The 17322-nt window shown below is 42.2% G+C and overlaps 2 protein-coding genes across 3 annotated transcripts; one reads left to right on the plus strand and one right to left on the minus strand.

Moving 5' to 3' along the window:
• Positions 1 to 4687: 4687 nt before the first annotated feature.
• Positions 4688 to 9227, plus strand: insb (preproinsulin b). The gene is made up of 3 exons (XM_017419715.3): positions 4688 to 4938; positions 6769 to 6971; positions 8927 to 9227. Exons 2-3 carry the CDS (start codon positions 6782 to 6784, stop codon positions 9070 to 9072), a joined length of 336 nt encoding a protein of 111 aa, XP_017275204.1. The 5' UTR covers positions 4688 to 4938; positions 6769 to 6781; the 3' UTR covers positions 9073 to 9227.
• Positions 9228 to 9412: 185 nt separating this feature from the next.
• hmmr (hyaluronan-mediated motility receptor (RHAMM)) lies at positions 9413 to 16793 on the minus strand. 2 transcript variants are annotated; one of them, XM_017419681.3, is made up of 20 exons: positions 16635 to 16793; positions 16302 to 16400; positions 16128 to 16222; positions 15963 to 16040; positions 15624 to 15812; positions 15435 to 15521; positions 15225 to 15336; positions 15068 to 15133; positions 14813 to 14886; positions 14657 to 14727; positions 14236 to 14582; positions 14006 to 14154; positions 13687 to 13913; positions 12302 to 12409; positions 11998 to 12198; positions 11179 to 11901; positions 11007 to 11079; positions 10417 to 10593; positions 9927 to 10089; positions 9413 to 9767 (listed from the first exon to the last, which is right to left on the minus strand). In XM_017419681.3, the coding sequence occupies exons 1-20, from the start codon at positions 16678 to 16680 to the stop codon at positions 9751 to 9753; spliced, it is 3102 nt and encodes a 1033-aa protein (XP_017275170.1). In that variant the 5' UTR covers positions 16681 to 16793; the 3' UTR covers positions 9413 to 9750. The 2 variants fall into 2 exon arrangements, with proteins under 2 accessions (XP_017275170.1, XP_017275169.1); XM_017419680.3 differs by having other exon boundaries at positions 12302 to 12412.
• Between the last annotated feature and the right edge of the window lie 529 nt (positions 16794 to 17322).

Raw genomic sequence — 17322 nt, forward strand, 5'->3', positions numbered from 1 at the left:
TTATGAAGATGTAGATGATTAACTTTCATTGCTAATATTGTATTATTGTCAGAAGTTAAAAACAGTTGCTTTTAAGGACTTTAAGGATGCTTTTAAGGCAAGCTTTTCCAAAAGCTAAATTGGTCTCTATCCAAAATCGAATTAGAAGCTCGATTCCTCTTTCATGGTGAAGCGTCTCCTAAAAAAGGTTCGACCTTTTCACTTCAGTTGCCATGTGAAATGCCAAAGACAGCCGTGTGGTAGGAAATAAATATCTTTTAAAAGGGGCAATTAGAACATTTATGATAAAAAAGAAAACAGTGGTATTTATAAATCAGTTTTCTGTTTGAGAAACAAAAGGAGACAGATGGGTAAGAAAAGAACAGTATGTTAAAGTAAAAGCCAGATCAACTCTTAAAGAGATGATATGTTATAGTGATGGCTTATTAAAAACATCAAAAATGCCTGTTTCATGTCATTTGTTCCTACTTTTAAAACAGCAAGTCAGAAAGCATCTGGTCTGCCCTTGGTCCGGCACAGAAGGAATGAGAGACAGTTCTCGATTTGCTAAACTTCTTATGTAATCTGTTTCTGATACCTTTGACTAAACATGCTTAAGGTCACAAACCGGACTTCACCAGACTTGGATAAACTGAAGTACTACGAGCTCTAATACAGTCGCGGTCATAAGGTGAAATTGAGCGTCCCTCTAAGGATGTCTGAGTTTAGCCTTCAGGATGCCGTTCAGTCTGCTCTGCCCAGCGTGCTGACAGAACCCGGCTGATGTAGTTTTGGGCTCAGGGTTAAATGCCTTCCGGACATCTTACAGGCGAGGTGTTAAGGATGTGAGCCACAGGGAAAATCCATGACTCCCCTACGACAGAATATAGCTATGATCTTTTTTATGCCAAAGGCCTGTGATGTTTTTTTGCCTGTGTGTGTTTGTCTGTCTGTCAGGAAACTATCCCATGAGCCACTGGATGTATTTTAATGAATCTCTCAGCAAGTAACCGCTGGATGTATTTTTTTTACAACTGATTAACTTTTGGAGTGATTTTAATTCAATATGGCTGCCACAGCTAGTTGACCTTTTTAAACACAATGACTATAATTCAGTCATTTTTACAGATACTGTGCTAAAATTTAATGTGGTAGTAGCTGAGAGTTATTCACACCACACAGTCCAGGTGCGAGTAGATCACATGCGGTCTAGTGATAGATACTGAATGGGATTGTGCATAACGTTATTTTCAAGATTTCACCAAAATGGCTAAAGTTATTCAACATATTATGATCTTAGTTTAAAATCTGACATGACATGAAATGTTAAAGAAAAGAGTTTTCTTTGTGATCCTCTTCAGCCTAAAAAACTAGAATCTACCCTTTAATAAAGGGAAAAGATCATTCTATCTCATAATTGTTTGTGGACATATTTTGTTTATGAAATTACCCATGTGTGTACACACTAAAAACTGCTGGGTTAAAAACAATCCAAGTGCTGTTGGGTTAAATTTAGACCAGACCAACAGCAGGTAGTTTTACCTTAGCAGGGTTGGGTTATCAGTTTGTTTTCTACCCAAAAATTGGGTTAAAATGACTCATCTGATAAATTGAAGCTACTAAAAAGTTTAGTTTAAATCTGGGTTACTGGATATTTACAACTTGAGTTGGTTCTAGCTAGCAGGCGCTAACAACCTGCCAGGTACAACCAGCCTCAGCTAGCTATCCCCAACTAATGTTTTTTTTTTCTTTAGGATACTAAACTCACTGTCTGGTGCATACTAAAGTTATCAACACAGCCACCCAGATTAAACCTTTTCTTCCAAGTTAGTTTTGACCATCTGACCTTTACTTACTACATCCTGAAGCAGAGGTTTAGTCAGGTCGGATTTGATCTACTTCTGGCTTAAAATGGTCGACTGGGAAGAAGTGACGTCTCTGAGCCAACCATTGGGCCGAACCAGTTCAACCTATGACCCAACAGCAACTGAGTTATTCATTTAACCCGGCGGTTTTTAGTGTGTGTAAATGAAACATGTTAAATAACTGAATTGAGAATTGCGTTAATGCTTTGGGTCATTTTCTTTTATTTGTTTGAATCACTGGCCCTTATAATGAAGTAATGTCAAACATTTTATTTTTGTACATTATTTTCCTAAAGCTTTTGTGATAAAATGTAATAAGAACATATTAGTCAGAGTACTTTGTACTCATTTGTTAAATATACTGTATCTGAACAACTGCTGCAGACCCACATTACTTAATAAACTTTTTGCCTGTCTGTGTGTGTTTTCCTCATATCTCATGAACTACTACCTTTGTGCCCACCTCCATCCCCCAAAAGAGTTCAGGGATGGAGAGCTTGGACAGTCAGCAGAAAGTAGATGGATAGAAAGCTGTCAAACAGTTGTATTTAGAGTAAACCTACATGAATGACCTCGATTAGAGAACATCTGTTTTGAAGATACATGTTCAGCCAAATAGTAGGTTAAACAAATTCACGTTTGTGCCGTCGTGACTCATTAAAGCACAAAAGATTCAACCAAATGGAAAGTCGTGAAACGTCAGCATAGAGAACATGATTCTGACAACAGTTTTGTTAAATGTGGGCCGAAGGGAATAGCTGTTACTTACACGAACCACCCTCAGTGCATCGTGACACCAGATGGTTGAGCCGGGACCTGAGGGGAGCCGTTACCAAACCAAGCAGACGTGTTCTGCAGAAAGATGGACTCGGTTGTTTCAGGAGGCCAGACTTTCAAAAAGATTAGTTTTATTTTTTGCAACAATTATCACTTTGCACATCCCATAACAGGTAATTAGTCTTAGGTGGGCTAAAAGAAATGTATGTTCATAAGTTTTGTTTCTTTGTTTGTTTGGGGTCAACTATTTGCCTGCTAGGCTGAGATTTAAACTAAAAGCCTACCGTTCCTTTAAGGCAGGGGTGGGCAATCCTGTTGACCGTGGCAACAATCTTGAATCAAGATAACTCTGAAAGTTTACCAGCTGTAGATGTACATCCAGTAATTACCTTCTGAAGGTTTTACTAAACCCTTATCCAGTGCCTCGTGAGCTATTTTGCTAACAGACAGTGTTCTCTAAGATTCATTAGTTATCCTAAAAGTTCAATTAAATGTCTCAGGCAACGAGATAATGTAGCAGCACAGTGCTGCGCTGCAACGGCTGGGCTCAAAAAATTGACTCATCATTTGACAGAAAATTATACAGTGTGTCAACTTTCATCTAAATCTGGCTCACCCACTGAGAGATGCACTGAATTATCAAGAACAGCTGCTGCATGAAGGAAGACTTAAAAAAAAACCTGTGCAATCAAAAACTTTACTTTCTCTTCACAGTGTTTATAACGCATCTAGGCCAGGGCCTCCTCTAGAAAGTGTTCAAAGGGGTGGCCAGATGGGGTGGAGGGCACCAATAATTAATCTTGGGGAAGCTCACCAAAACCAAAAGCCTTAACAGAATTTCTGAAGTTTTATGATGCAGTTTTACAATGTAGCTTTTTAAAAAATATTGCAAAGTTGGGGAATTGCCTTCTGATATAGGCCCACTTTGTTTTTTTTTCTTCTGCTTTAGAGTTGATATTACTGCTTGAGAGCAGCACAGTCACTCCTCAACTCATTGAAGCTTGTCCTTTCCTCTCTTAAATTTACATTCATATCGGAAACTAGAATTCCTTGAAAAAAATGCATATAGCTTGCCAACATTTTACACAAAGACCTTGTGAGATGAGTTAGTGCTCAGAGTTGTGAATGACTCTGAGCTACTGCCGCACCAGATTTGAGCTTAATAATTACAATGATTTTGGTGTTTGCTAAGGCTGAGTGGCTGTGGTGGCCATCTTGAATCAGGTTGACTCTTAGACCAGTGAGCTGGGATTGATACCCTTCATTTTCTACAGAAACTCAATTACTTAAAAAGAAAAGCTGCCAATGACATATTTAGCTGTGGCAAAACAATTAAAAAAATAAAACAGTAGTCATAGTCATAAGTTATTTTCAAAAATAATATATTGATTAGCTTTTTGTTGAATGACTTATTAGCAATGTTTGTTTACGTCAATCAGCAATTGCGGGGGTCACGACTCTGCAGCTTTTATTTTGAGGGTCAAAAGGTTAAAGGTTTTGGAACCACTAATCTAGACCGTTTAAACAAAGTTTATCAAGGGGACTGTAACTTTCTTTGTGAGAGGAAGATACATTTGGAAATTACTAGGACAGCAACGGAATAAAATTTCATGATTTTTTTAAAAAACTGAACCAAACAGGAGCATAAATGAGGGAGAAAAGTAAAAGACCAAGAGTGGATCCTTGAGGGACCTCGCTAATGATGGGGTGACAGTCTGACAGAACATCTGTGATCTGTTAAAAAAGATTTAAGATTTAACCCATTTAAGAACCGTCCCTTTAATGCCACTGTAGTGTTCCAGTGAATATCAGTACAGTCTGCAATAATTTATTGTTTTCACGGTGACTTATTGCACAGAGGAAACGCTCTGGAAACACAATTAAATGAATTATTCTCCCGAGTTCTACAAGATAATGCTTAAGCGCACCGCTAGTGGTCAATGATAAGCTTAAAAGTGCCCTAATCTACACTGTGTGATCAGACTGTGACATATGGTGTTTGTAAGCCTTTAAACAGTGCCAGTCGGGCCGTTACGCAGCAGGGGTTAAAGTGGGTATCACTCTGGGTGGCTGCGCTCTTAACTTTATCCCAGAGCTGTTTGTCCGGAGTCATTTAAATGACGCGGTGTCCTCGCGTCGCAGATCAAGCATGCTTACAGGTCAGGGTGTTAATGAGAAGACCTTCGGCCTTCTGTTGAGACCGACAACGGCCAGGTGGAGGTGGAGAGTTAAAAAGTAGAGATGTTCTTTGTCCCTTGAAGCCCGCGGGCCCTTCTCATCCACAGCCACCAGCTGCTCTGCTGCCCCGAGAACACAGGTAAGCTGGCTTTTTCTGAATTCCCTCAAGATCTAGGCTGTTAAGATTTATACATACAATAAGCTGGAAAATTAAGTGTAGCATGGACAGGATCTATAACTCAGCCAGTCTACTGTGCCAAGGAGACTGGACTACAGCCAAGAGGGATAGAGGAGTGGCGGACCTGATAAAGTGCTCAGCCAATTTTTGTAATGCCTGGCACAGGTACATTGTTAAAGACACTCAAATTGATTCATTTTACATCCAATAATTTGCAGCATACTACAAGATGTCCACAAAAGGTTTATATAGTTTCTAAATGACTGCTAAATGTGGTTTTCACCTTGAAACAGGAGATGAACTTTAAACTGGCGAGGGGGTAAAAAGTTAATCAAAAGTGGGATTTAACTAACAATACAAACTGCTTCTCTGTCATTTATGACAAATCCTTTCCACTTACAGCCGCTGGAACTGCAAGAGCGAGACGGCGAAGAACTTGACTAACCTTGAGACACTGACTGTAATTTAGTAAATATATAAAAACATCAAAAAGTGGGGTGGACTTCATGCAAAAAGAAAGATCATTTTCAGGATTTCTGTAAACTATTTTGAAACCTACCACAAAAAAAAAATAGTGTCCCACAGAAAAAAACAAAATAAAGGTCGTTTTTTACTTCAAATTAATCCAGTTTCATCAGGAATGATATAAGACTTGAACTTTCATCGGTTGAAAAAATGCATATTTCTCATTGACTTTCGTGCCAAAGTTTTAAAGAAAGATTTGAGTGATCCATTAGCTCACAGAGTACATGATGAGGATGACTCTCAGCAACTACGTCTAATTTTAACTCAGTGTTTTCAAAGTTGATGGACTTGTAGCATTATTTTCTTTGATAAGGCCAGTTCGCTGCGGCAGCATGAATCAGGTTAAGCTCAAAAGGTAATGACTTATAGATTAACATCCAGAGGTTCATGAGATATTTTGCTGACAGACAGGATTGACTCCAACAGTTAACACCAAAGTGTTAAGCTCTTGAGCACTCTGTCCTGCTCAGAGTATGTGTTTAGGGCGACTCTCGGCTACAACTACACCAAATCTTAGCTTAATGTCTCTTTTTTTTCCACATAGAGGCGTTTTTATGTTTGCTAAGGTTGATTAGCTATGGCAGCCATCTTGAAATGAGTTGACTCTGAAAGTTAATCAGCTGTAGATGTGCAAACAATTATTAACGTCTGAGAGTTTCATTAAAATCCATCCACTGGTTCAGGAGATAATTTGCGATGAGACAGATGCAAACACAGGCAGTTACTGTACATGATCGCCCAGCTTTCATTTAATAAAACAATTATAATCTGCAAGTGACCTTTTTAACCTTTCATAAACAAGCCTTTGTTTGCTAAGGCCTGCAATAATTTGTGAAGTTTAAGAACAAATATACAAGAACTCTTCCTTAGACGAGTATTGCGCTTTATCGTGGCTTTTCTTTTTGTCCTCTGAGATCCAATAAAATAAATTGTTTCACAGTTTTGTTTTGTTTTTTGGGGGGAGTTTTTTTGCTGGCTTTACAGCCCATATCTTGAGTTCAGGTATTGCTGTGTGCCTCCTTTTATTTGGCTGGAGTTATCAAGTAGAAATTCACAAGAGACCTCCAAAATAGATTTCATTTCAAGTCGTCTTGTAATGCTCAAGTGTCACGACAAAACAGTTTCAATCAGATTTCACAATCGCTTTATCCTCAATATATATTCAGCTTCCCAGTTCTGAAACCCAACATAATATAATTTTGATCCGCTCTGTTCCATTTTATGAGTGAGATGTCCCTTTTTTTTTTTTCTTGTGCTGTGTCCAAGCGGCCTCCCTCCTATGGCCAGGGTACCATGGGCGGTGTCGGCACTGTTCCTGCTGGTGCTCTGCTCTCCGGGGGCGTCGTCGGCCCCCAGCCGACACCTGTGCGGCTCCCACCTGGTGGACGCCCTCTACTTTGTATGCGGAGAGCGGGGATTCTTCTACAATCAGAACCGAATCCACAAACGAGATCTGGAACATCTGCTTGGTGAGGATGTGACTACCTCCAATAATGCAACCCCAATTCTGAAAAAAGTTGGAATGTAAAATGAAAATTTAAAAAAATAAATAAAAATCCATTATTTTATTCACAGTGGAACATAGTGAACATACTTTTTTTTTTTTAGGGAAAAGATAAAATAAAAAAAAGATATTTTTTTTATTTAATTGCAGCATCACAATTTCCACAAATCAGTTTAGAAACACAGTTCACCGTGCCGTCCACAAATACTACTAAAGCTGTGACACCATATAGAAACGCTGCGGTCTTCTCTGGACCAAAGCCTGTTTTAAATGAACCGAGGTGAACTGGAAACCTGTTCTGTGGTCAGATAAATCAAAATTTGATTTTATTTTCTTTTTTGGAAACCATGAGCACATCTACCTTACTAAAGAGGAGAGGAAGCATCCAGCCGGCTATCAAAAGCCTGCCTCTCTGTTGGTATGGGGGTGCATATGGCAAGGGTAGCTTACACATCAGGAAAGGCTCCATCAATGCAGAAAGGTTTATGCAGGTTTTAGAACATACGTTCCCAGGGAAGGTCTTGCATATTTCAGCAAGAGCGAGGGTGATGGACTGACGTCTCACCAAGAGAAAACATTTGGTGTGTCATAAAATGAAAGATGACCCAAGACTATCGAACAGCTAGAGTCCTACATGTGTCAAGAATGGGACAACATCCCTCCAAAACCTCCAGCAGCTGCTCTCCTCAGTTCTGAGACATTTGCAGACTGTTGGTAAAAGGAGAGAAGATGGTTCACAGCAGGAAACGTGGACCTGGCACAACTTCTTTTTTTTTTTTTAAAGCGCTACTGCCATCAAATTTAAATGACCTTATTTTATAGGTAATTTCTTAGTTTAAACAGTAGATAGCCTACATTCACCGCTTCACTGTGAATAAAATACGAGTTTGAGAGTTGCAAATGATCGCATTCTGTTTAGACTTGCATTTTCCATGCTTCAACCTTTTTCAGAACTGGGGCTGCAGTTACTCGTTTTCCCCGATTTGTACAAAAATAGGTTTTAAATGCCTCCTTGACAGTGGGAGTTTAGAAGCTAACAACGTGACATTGCCTCGAGACCCCAGCGTGGCTTGTTTTCTGGCGGTTCTGTGTTTTCAAAGCACAGACTAAGCGTAAAGAAACCACATCTGTCGGCTGACGTGCTTATAAAGCAACAACGTGCAGGAAATTCTACCGAACTGAGCTGAGACGCCGGTTCGTCCCGACTCATTATCAGTGTGCAAAAATCCCTTTTCCCCTCAGCCTCTTTTATTCGGCCCGGCTATTGGGTTTCCTCGTGTTGCTTTAAACTTCTGTGATGCAACAAAATCCATTCACCCCAAATCCTGCGAAATCCCTGCATTCCTCATTAGGTGAGTCCCGAAACGCATTATGTAGATCTTGCGCCTCAGACATCCTGCCGGTGTTTGGAAGCCGACATCAGGGCGGGCTGCACCACATCACAGCACTGAGAGCAAAGACTAACGAGACTAAATGCACGAGTGATTATATTTAAGTGGTGATGCTTTTCCTGATGTCTGTGCGTTCATTTGTCTGTCATCTTAGCAAATCAAATCAAATAAGAAAAAAAAAAAAGCTGATGAGCTTCTGGACAAATTGTGAAGATTCAGAAAGTAATCAGTAGATCTACAACTGATTAACTGCCTCAAGACGGCTGCCATAGGTTAATCAGCATTCGTCAAAACAAAAACGATGCAAATTTAGTCCGTTTTACAGATACTAAGCTAAAAAATTTGGTGTGATAATAGCTGAGTCATCCTCGGCACATACTCCGAGTGCTGACACGTCAGCATCTTGCATATCATTTGCATGGTTTGGCCAAAACAGCTAGTCTGTCCTTTTTCCTCACACTATAAGTTTGCACGCTCGCAACAGGTTTAACATGGGTTTGGAAATGTTTTTTTTTTCCTCACTTCAAAGGGTTCCTGTCTAAGAGGGTCAGGCAGGAAGAGCTGCGGCAAAGGGTTCTGTCGGGCCGGGACGAGCCCAAGGTGAAAAGAGGCATCGTGGAGCAGTGCTGCCATAAGCCGTGCAGCGTTCACCACCTGGAGGGCTACTGCGACTGACCCGCCACTTCACAACTAGCACCACTCATTACTTGTAAAAAAAAAAAAAAAAAAAGAAAGAAAGAAAAGAAAAAGGTCCTGAAGTCAATTTCTGGGCCCCGATACTTGCTGGCAATGTCTTATCAACTGAAGGAAATAAAGCTTCATGACCCATAACCCGAGGCTCCTCTCTGCAAAGATGTGAGTTTGTGTTCTTCGTGGCGGTGGCAGCCTTGTGCTGAGCTCCAAAGCCAGCAGCTGCAGTCCTACAGTGCCCTCTACTGGCCAGGGACAGACGTGCCTAAGCTGCTCTGGACCCATCGCCGACACAGATGAAGTGAATAAATCTGAGAAACATCTGTGCAAGAGGGGTAATAAAATCTGTCTTTATTTACAAAAGAGAAACAATTTACAGTCTTAAAACATCACAAAAAGATACTGGGTGCCATTGGCTAATAATCTGCTAAGATAAAACTGATTAAATACATTTTCACGCTTTTAACCTGTCAAATATTTAATAGCCTGTGCCAAATACGTTTCGATGAAGTCTATGTGACAACTAAAAGTTTAAGTTGGAAAACAAGCTAAATATAGTTAACTGTAAAATGTTATAAATCTTGAGAGAAAACAAACAAAACTCAAAAGAAGTGAAGGGTCTGCCCTTTGAGCTCTCTGAACCTGTCAACCAGAGGAACTCTGCTACTCTGTATGGTTTCCTATCAAACAAACAAAACAAAAAACAAATCACAATCAAAATTAGATTAAAAGAAAACAGTCAGGTTATGAAAAAAAAAAAAAAAAATCTCATCACATCGAAGCTAAGAGCCCGTATTTATCTTCAAGGTGCCTAAAAGAGCATTCGGTTTAGCGATTACCTTCTTTAAGAGGTTTGGTTGCTTCGCTTCGCCTGTTCTCCTTGTCGTGCTGGAAAGCCTTACTGGGATCAAACCTGCGTCGAGGAGTGCCTGGGAGCTTCGCTTTCAGCTGCTCCAGATCGCTCTTCTGGCGGCTTGCGAGAGAACGAAGCTTCGACACCTCCTGAGAAAACACAGACAGACACGTGTTTGCAAACAGACCGGTTGAACCTTAAGTGTCCAATCCTGATCCTCAAGGGCCACCATCCTGCATGTTTTACTTGTTTCTCTGCTCCAACACACCTGATTTGAATCAATGGGTGATTAACAGGCTTCTGCAGAACACAAAGAGGTAATTTAACCACTGAATCAGGTGTGTTGGAGTAAAGAAAGAAGTAAAACATGGAGGATGGTGGCCCCTCGAGGACCAGGGTTGGACACCCCTGGGTTAAAAGAAAAGGGAAAAAAAATATATAATGTAAAGACGCAGAGACAAAACGTGCTGCTCCACCTGTTTCAGGGAGATGTTCTCATCTTTGAGCTTCATCACATGTTTGATCTTCTGCTTCTGGTTCTGGTGCCCCAGGAGGCTGGCGTAAGCGTTCGCCAATTTATTCAACTCTTCCTGGTTCGTCCCATTCTCGTTAAGGAGCGCGGCCCGCTCTGCTGCAAATGCATTCAGTTGTTCCTATGGGCGCAAACACGCCGACACAGATGTTATTTAACAAACTAGCATCTGTAAAGATATAACTTCATACAATTAACAACAATTAAGTGTTTGCCTTCATTTAGCTCATATCCTGCTAACAGCATGGGCAAAAGCTGGGAAAGATGCAGTATTTAAAACCATAACACTTCCTTAAAAGCAGTTCACACGGTTAAAAAAAGCCTTTTTACCATTTAAAAAGAATAAAACATGAATTCTATTGAAAGCTCATCTAACGCCTGATTTCTAGTTTGTTTTCAGGGTGACCCGTTCAAAGACAACAGATGAAAAATAGCCCTTAGGCTAACTCTGTTCATTCGTAAACATTAGATAAACATAAATGTACCAATGTCCTTGTTAAACAACCCAATAAACTAAAAGCGAAGAAGGCTGACCTGAAAGGGTCTGACTTTAGCAAACAGCTCCTCGTATTGTTTCCTCCAGCGCTCGAGCTCAGACTGCGAGGAGCTTAAAAGAAAAAAAAAAAAAAAAAAAAGAGGAAAGAATAGCTTCAGATCTGCAAAACTTAATCTCATGAGGCCACGGAGAAAACCCACTGCTGCTCACCTCTTCTCTTGTACTTCAGCTAATTGCCTCTGGAGCTGGTGTCGCTGCTCCTCCATTTCCCACCGCAGCGCAACCTTCTCCTGAGTCAGTGCTTCCACCTGTTCCCCCAGAGCGAGTTTCTCCTGTCCGTGCTTTCCCAGCTCACGCTCCAGAGCCCGCGCCTTCTCCTCGGCCAGCTTTAATTGGGCCTGGAGGTTAACCTTTTCTTGTTCCGCGTCGTCCAGGCGAGCCCGAAGCCGATCCCTGTCCTGTTCTGCGGCGTTTCGTTGGTCTTCGAGTACACGGCTGAACTCTTTGAGCTCCACCTCAGACAGGAAGCTCCCCCTTTCCTCGTTTAACTTCTCGAGCTCAGCGTGTAGTGTCTGCGCCTCTGACCTGACCTGCTCGTGGTTTTTCCTCTCAACTTCCAGGGCTGCTTTTTCCTCCTCGAGAGCTCTCTGAATTTTGACTTTCTCCTCTTTTTCTTCGTGAAGCTGCTTTACTATTTCTGCTTTTTGCCGACTGATCTCCTCCAAGACTTTGCGGGCTTCCTCCCTCTCGTGTTGGAGCTGAGTGAGACTCTGATTTCTCTGTTCCTCCAGACACCCCAGCGCCTCTCCCGTCTCGTTTATCTGCATCTGCAGCTCCCTCTGAAGCTGCGCCATTTGAGCTGCGTGGCTCACCTCCGCGGCCTTCATCTCCTCGTCTTTCCGCGCGAGGCGAGCCTGAACCTCAAGCAGAATTCTGCAAGATGAAGGAGAACAGAAGGTGAAACGGTGGCAAATATTTCAAAAAGCAAAAAAGCGAAGATGATAAAGAGAAAGCGAACTGCAGGCATACTTTGAATTCTCCTCCTTGGCTCTTTCTTCCGCCACCAGTCTCTCCTGGTGCTCCTCTGTCCACTCCCTCAGTCTGTTGACCTCCTCCTCCCTCTGTTCAACCATTTTGTCCATCGCCTCCGTCAGCTGCCGGGTCACTCGCTCCACCTCGGCTTCCAGCTCTCGCCGTCTTTCGTTTGCTCCCCTCAGCTCCTCTTTGGTGCTGAGGAGGAAAAGACGAGCTCAAACACCGGCAGGATTTAAAAAGCTTCAAACGAGCGCCGATCAAACGGAACACCAGGAAGTGCTGACAGTCGAGGGCTCACCTTTCCAGCTCCGAGACAACGGCTTCCGTCTTTTTCTGGGAGTCTGCGTTCGCCTCCTGGAGCTCTCTCACGGCTGCTAAATGCAGCTCTTTCACAGACACCACGTCGCTGCTTTCAGGAAGACAGACAAGAATAAAGATCTGGGGTGTTATAAATCAAACGGCAACCTTGAAAGTCTGTGCGTCACATAATTTAGGATTTGATTGCCAAATTGTACGATACAGCAACAGCTTACTCCTCTAGTAAATAGGTCAGCTGGTAGATTAATCAGGCAGATATGAGAAAGTTGTTGTGGTAAACTACCAATTAGTTTGAAAAAAAATAGTCGTACCAGTAATTAAAAATGGAAATATTTCAAAATTTCATTGTTTATTTTGCACAAGTCTGAAATGTATTTGACTCTAAACCTCAGAAAAAAAATAATAAAAAAGTGAAATTTACTGATTATTTCAGCTACAAAGGAATAACTGGATCATCGATCATCTGTTGCACCCCAACTTTGGTTACTGGGTCACAACGATCAATTTAACTGAATGTTTCAGATTCTTTTCTTATGAAATTTAGCCATTTTGTTTCTCCTTCTAAGAAAGTCTGAAAGTAAAGGGATTTACAGATTTAAGACATTTAAAGAGAGATTAAAGAGTCAATTGTTCCTTGGCAGCACTAAATAGAACTTGTGAACAAAATGAAAGGAGAAAAAAAAATGTTAATAAACTAAAAATGTCTAATTTGTTTTATCTTATCATTGCATTTAAAATTAAACTGCAATTTTATTTATCTCGCACATCCACAAAACATGGGCGATCAGTTGTCTGCCTGTTAGCAAAATCTCCCATGAATGAGTGGATGGCGTTTCATAAAACTTCCAGGACGTAATTATTGGCCGTACGTCCACACTGATAACTTTTGGAGGCAATTCAAATCAAGATGGTGGCCACAGCTAATAGACCTTAGCAAACACAGAAATGGGCATATCGCAGTCAATTTTACAGACACTGAGGTAAAATTTGGTGTGGTTGTAGCTGAGAGTCATCCCAACACATACTTTGGAGCGCTAATAGCTGGTGATAAAAATGATATTTTATCTAACGACATATTTACCAGTTTGCATAAATGTCTCTTACATGAAGTGTCTTAAACTGAATTTGAATTTTATACGTTTCTTCCTTCCATTTCTTATTTGAAAACAAACATGTTATAGAAATACTGGAACAACAAATCACATTATTTGTACACACATCCCAGTGTTGCTCTCCCTTTTTTTCTTTTTTAACAATGAGTGAACAAGGGGAGGGAATTTGGACAAAGAGAAATCCCAGGTTGGACCTTGACATTTGTTTGCCGTGAGGCTTTAAAATGACAGTGTTTGGGTTTTGGGCACTCACCCCTGCAGAAGGGCGTTCAGCTGTCGCTCCAGCTCCTTTTTCTCCTGCTGCAGCTTCCGAATGACCTCCTGACTGTCGGCCGCCACCTCCTGCCTCTTCAGCTCCTGCTCCTCCATGACGGCGAGCTCACCCAGCACCTCCTCCATCTCCTCCCTCAGCTGTCTCGTGTGCTCCTCCGACTCCTCCCTTTCCTGCTCCACCAGCGCAGTCAACGAGTCCACGAGAGCCTGGAGGCGAAACGGGGAGGTTGCTCAACCAGACCTCACACCGTCGCAGCGTGTCTGTGTTTCAGAGTGTTGGGAACGAGTGTTTGTGTAACCTTTTCTTTCGCCAGCTCCTCAGTAAGCGCCGCGTGCTCTTGCTCAAGCTGAATCTGTCTCTTCTTCTCATCTTGTTTAGTCTGCTGTAACAAGTTCAGCTCCATCTTCAGCTCCTCTATTCGTCTGAGCCCCTCTTCTTGAGTTTTGCCTAAAACCAAACCAAAAGAATAAATAGACATTAGATGAAAAGCTGAAGGAGGGTGAGCTGCTGAAGTTGAGATGAACGTACTTCTCTCCTCCTCCGAGAACAGACACCTCTGTTCAAGGTGTGCCACCCTCTCATCCAGCTCCCTCTCGGTCCTCCTGAGCACCTCTCTCAGCCGGGCGAGCTCTGCCTCCTGCTGGCGGACCGTTGCCTGAGAGTCCTGCGCCTCCTGGCCGGCCAGCCTCATTTGCTTCTCCATGTCGATCACCGACTTCTGCGCGAACCCGAGCTCCGCCTCCTGGCGCTCCAGTCTCTGCTCCGCTTCCCGCAAGACGTCTTGGGACGCCTGTAGCTCTTCCTGGAATCTCTGGGCCTCCTCCTCCCTCTGTCTCAGCAAAACCTGAGCGGTTTCCAGTTGCATCTCGACTTTCCTGAAGAAAAGTGTCACTTTATCGTAGGCGGCAAACGGGCGATAAAAAGAGTATTAGAGGAAGCTTCTTCTTACTTTAGTTTCTCCACCTGAGAACCAGCCACCATGTTCTCCTGGGTCTTCTCTTCAATCTTCAAACGAAGTTCCTACAAACATATTAAGCAAGTTTTTACACCTTTAAAAAAACTTTTAAAAAAAACTTCATTTTGTTTTCATAGCTGTAGTTCATACTTGTATCTGGTCGTTTGCTTCATCCAAGTAACCCTGAAGTACTCTGATCTCCTCTCTCAACTCTTGTATCACAGCTGCAAAACAAAATTGCACGTTTTTGGGCACCAAGAGAAATAACAGGGACCCAAACCCATCTTGGCAAGCAGGAGACAAGGTCTTAACATCTTAAAAAGTAGGCAGCGTGCGCATTCCCCCATTCACGCGCCAGCTTGGCCAACAAAGGTCACGGTCAAGAAGAAAATCTACAGAACTCACCACTTAACCGAGCATTTTCGCTCTCCATGTCTTCATTCTGGGTTTTTGTCACCTGATGCAGATCTTCTAAAGAGAGAGAAAAGGAAAACATAAAAATGGCTTATCTGAAAAAAACTGATCTGTCTCCTAGTGTCGTTCTAAAGTCACCACCCCTCACCCAGGTCTTTATTCCTGTCACTGAGAGCAGAGGCAGTAGCCCTGGCTGCCTGGAGGTCGATTTCTAACGCCTTCAGCTGGCCTTCAGAGTTAATCTGCAGGAGGCTCAACTCCTGGACACAAACAGATATTTTATGCAGGTACAGTCTTTTGCAGTCGAAATAGTACTCAACCTCTAAATAAGTTTTCACTGCAGACAGAAAAGACATACCTGGTTCTTAGCATCCAGGTGGTTCCTAGCTTCCATCAGCTCCATCGTGAGGGAATTGATTCTCTTTTTCGTAGTGTCAGCAGAAACCTAACAAACATACAGGGACATTTTTCACGGGGTACTTACTGTTACAACTTAAGGGAAAAAACCCCAAAAGATCAGGACCCAAATCCAATACTAACAACACACCTTGTTTTTCAGAAACTCGTTAATTTTCTTGAGCTCTGCTCGCTGCCTTTCGAGCGTGATCACACTGGCGGTGAGGCCCGTCTTCTCCCTCACTGCGGCCTGCAGCTTGGCCTCCACCTTCTTCAGCTCCTCCTCGAGGACCAGCATGCGACGGTCCTGCTCGCCTCTCTGCTGCACCAGGGACCGGATCTGCCAACAGATACGGCCCAAAGTTACCTCTTGGACACAGCTTGTGCTTTCCCACTTACCAAATGTCTCAACAGAACCCCCTGAACACTCGGATCAATATTTGTTTTATGAGTATGAAGGTAAAGCAGATATTGCTTGGAGAAGATGCACCTCTCTCTCCAAGAGTTTTTGCTGCTTCATCTCCAAGGACATGCCGTTTCTGTCCTTCTTTGCACCGGAGCCCCCAGTCTGTTTAAGAGTCATAAAAGGGCAGCAGTTTGTCAATGGAAACTGGCGTGAGATGAGCGGATTCGCCCGAGAGGTGAGTAAACTTACAACAAGTCCATCGACCGATAAAGTCCTACGAACAGGAGAGACGAAGACGCTTCTGGAAGGCGATGGTGGTGGAGGCAGCAGGGCGGCCTCAGAGGCTGAAGACAAGACAATAAACAATGAAAGCAAAAACCGACAGAGTTCGCTCTCCCTTGATGCCTCCTCACATCCACCTACCTGCCTTAACAGGCCTGAAGCGATCAGACTTGTCAAAGGACGCAGCTCCCTTCGGATCCCCCGACTTAATCTCATAAGTTCCCGGTGGAGGAGCACAACCTTCGGCCAACAACAGCACAGGTTAGCGACTGCGGTTCACAAAATGTCAGACGGCAACTTGGGAATTTTCCTTTTGGTGTTTTGACTGGGTTTCATCACATCAAACTAACTCAACGAGACACCAACCCCACCAAGCGTCGTTTAATGTTTGCTTAGCGGTAAGCTAAGCATGTCAGCTAAGCTACTTACCGTTCAATAACATAAGTGGATCATTTGCTTTTTCACATTACTTACCTACGTGCTCATTGAACCGCTTCAAAGGAGCCCTCGAAAAGGACATTTTTTTTAAATCAACTTTTTGTCCGTACTTTCAAACGTTTAGCTGCAGGCTACCAACACAACAAACGCTAACGAGCGGCCGCTGAAATTTCAAACTTAACGTCACGCGTACGTTTACGTGTGCGTGTCCAATAGGAATCGAGGATTGGGTGATGACGTAATGAATACCCTCCCTTTGCTTTTTTTTCTCAACAAAATTCAAATTCACTCAAGTAAACAACTGACCAAAGAAAATGGTACAAAATGTACAGTTTATTTTTTTTATTGTTTTATTGTAAAGTGAAGACTGTCTCAATTACTGCTTTAAAAAACAATTCCCTGTACTCTTTACTAAATATATTAATGTAATCTCTTTATATACTCTAATGGTTTTGATTAGGTGTACCAAAAAGGTATTTAACATTATGACATATATTGAAGACACGTCTTTTTTTGAAGTAAGGTTCTATTGAAAGGTTACGAACAGTTAGTATCTTACCTGTTATAGATGGTTCTTTGAATGACCTCAAACTTGAGAAATTAAGTTTAATGACAAAACACACTGGAATTGTGTTGTTTTTTTTTTTTACATAGTACTCTGTGGTTATTTACAAGCACAAAGAGCAGCAGCAGCCAGCTGTAGCACTTTCAGCAGGAATATCAC

This window comes from Kryptolebias marmoratus, linkage group LG9, assembly GCF_001649575.2.
Source record: "Kryptolebias marmoratus isolate JLee-2015 linkage group LG9, ASM164957v2, whole genome shotgun sequence".
Taxonomy (NCBI): Eukaryota; Metazoa; Chordata; class Actinopteri; order Cyprinodontiformes; family Rivulidae; genus Kryptolebias; species Kryptolebias marmoratus.

What these genes read in the sequence shown, in the direction of transcription:
- insb (XM_017419715.3), top strand. Translation starts at nt 6,782, where the DNA reads ATGGCCAGGGTACCATGGGCGGTGTCGGCACTGTTCCTGCTGGTGCTC. An exon ending in AGATCTGGAACATCTGCTTG is followed by an intron (nt 6,972 to 8,926) that starts GTGAGGATGTGA and finishes CTCACTTCAAAG; the next exon opens with GGTTCCTGTCTAAGAGGGTC.
- hmmr (XM_017419680.3), bottom strand. Translation starts at nt 16,680, where the DNA reads ATGTCCTTTTCGAGGGCTCCTTTGAAGCGGTTCAATGAGCACGTAG. An exon ending in AAAAACTCTTGGAGAGAGAG is followed by an intron (nt 15,813 to 15,962) that starts GTGCATCTTCTC and finishes ATCTGTTGGCAG; the next exon opens with ATCCGGTCCCTGGTGCAGCA. An exon ending in TCTCAGGTGGAGAAACTAAA is followed by an intron (nt 14,583 to 14,656) that starts GTAAGAAGAAGC and finishes ACTTTTCTTCAG; the next exon opens with GAAAGTCGAGATGCAACTGG.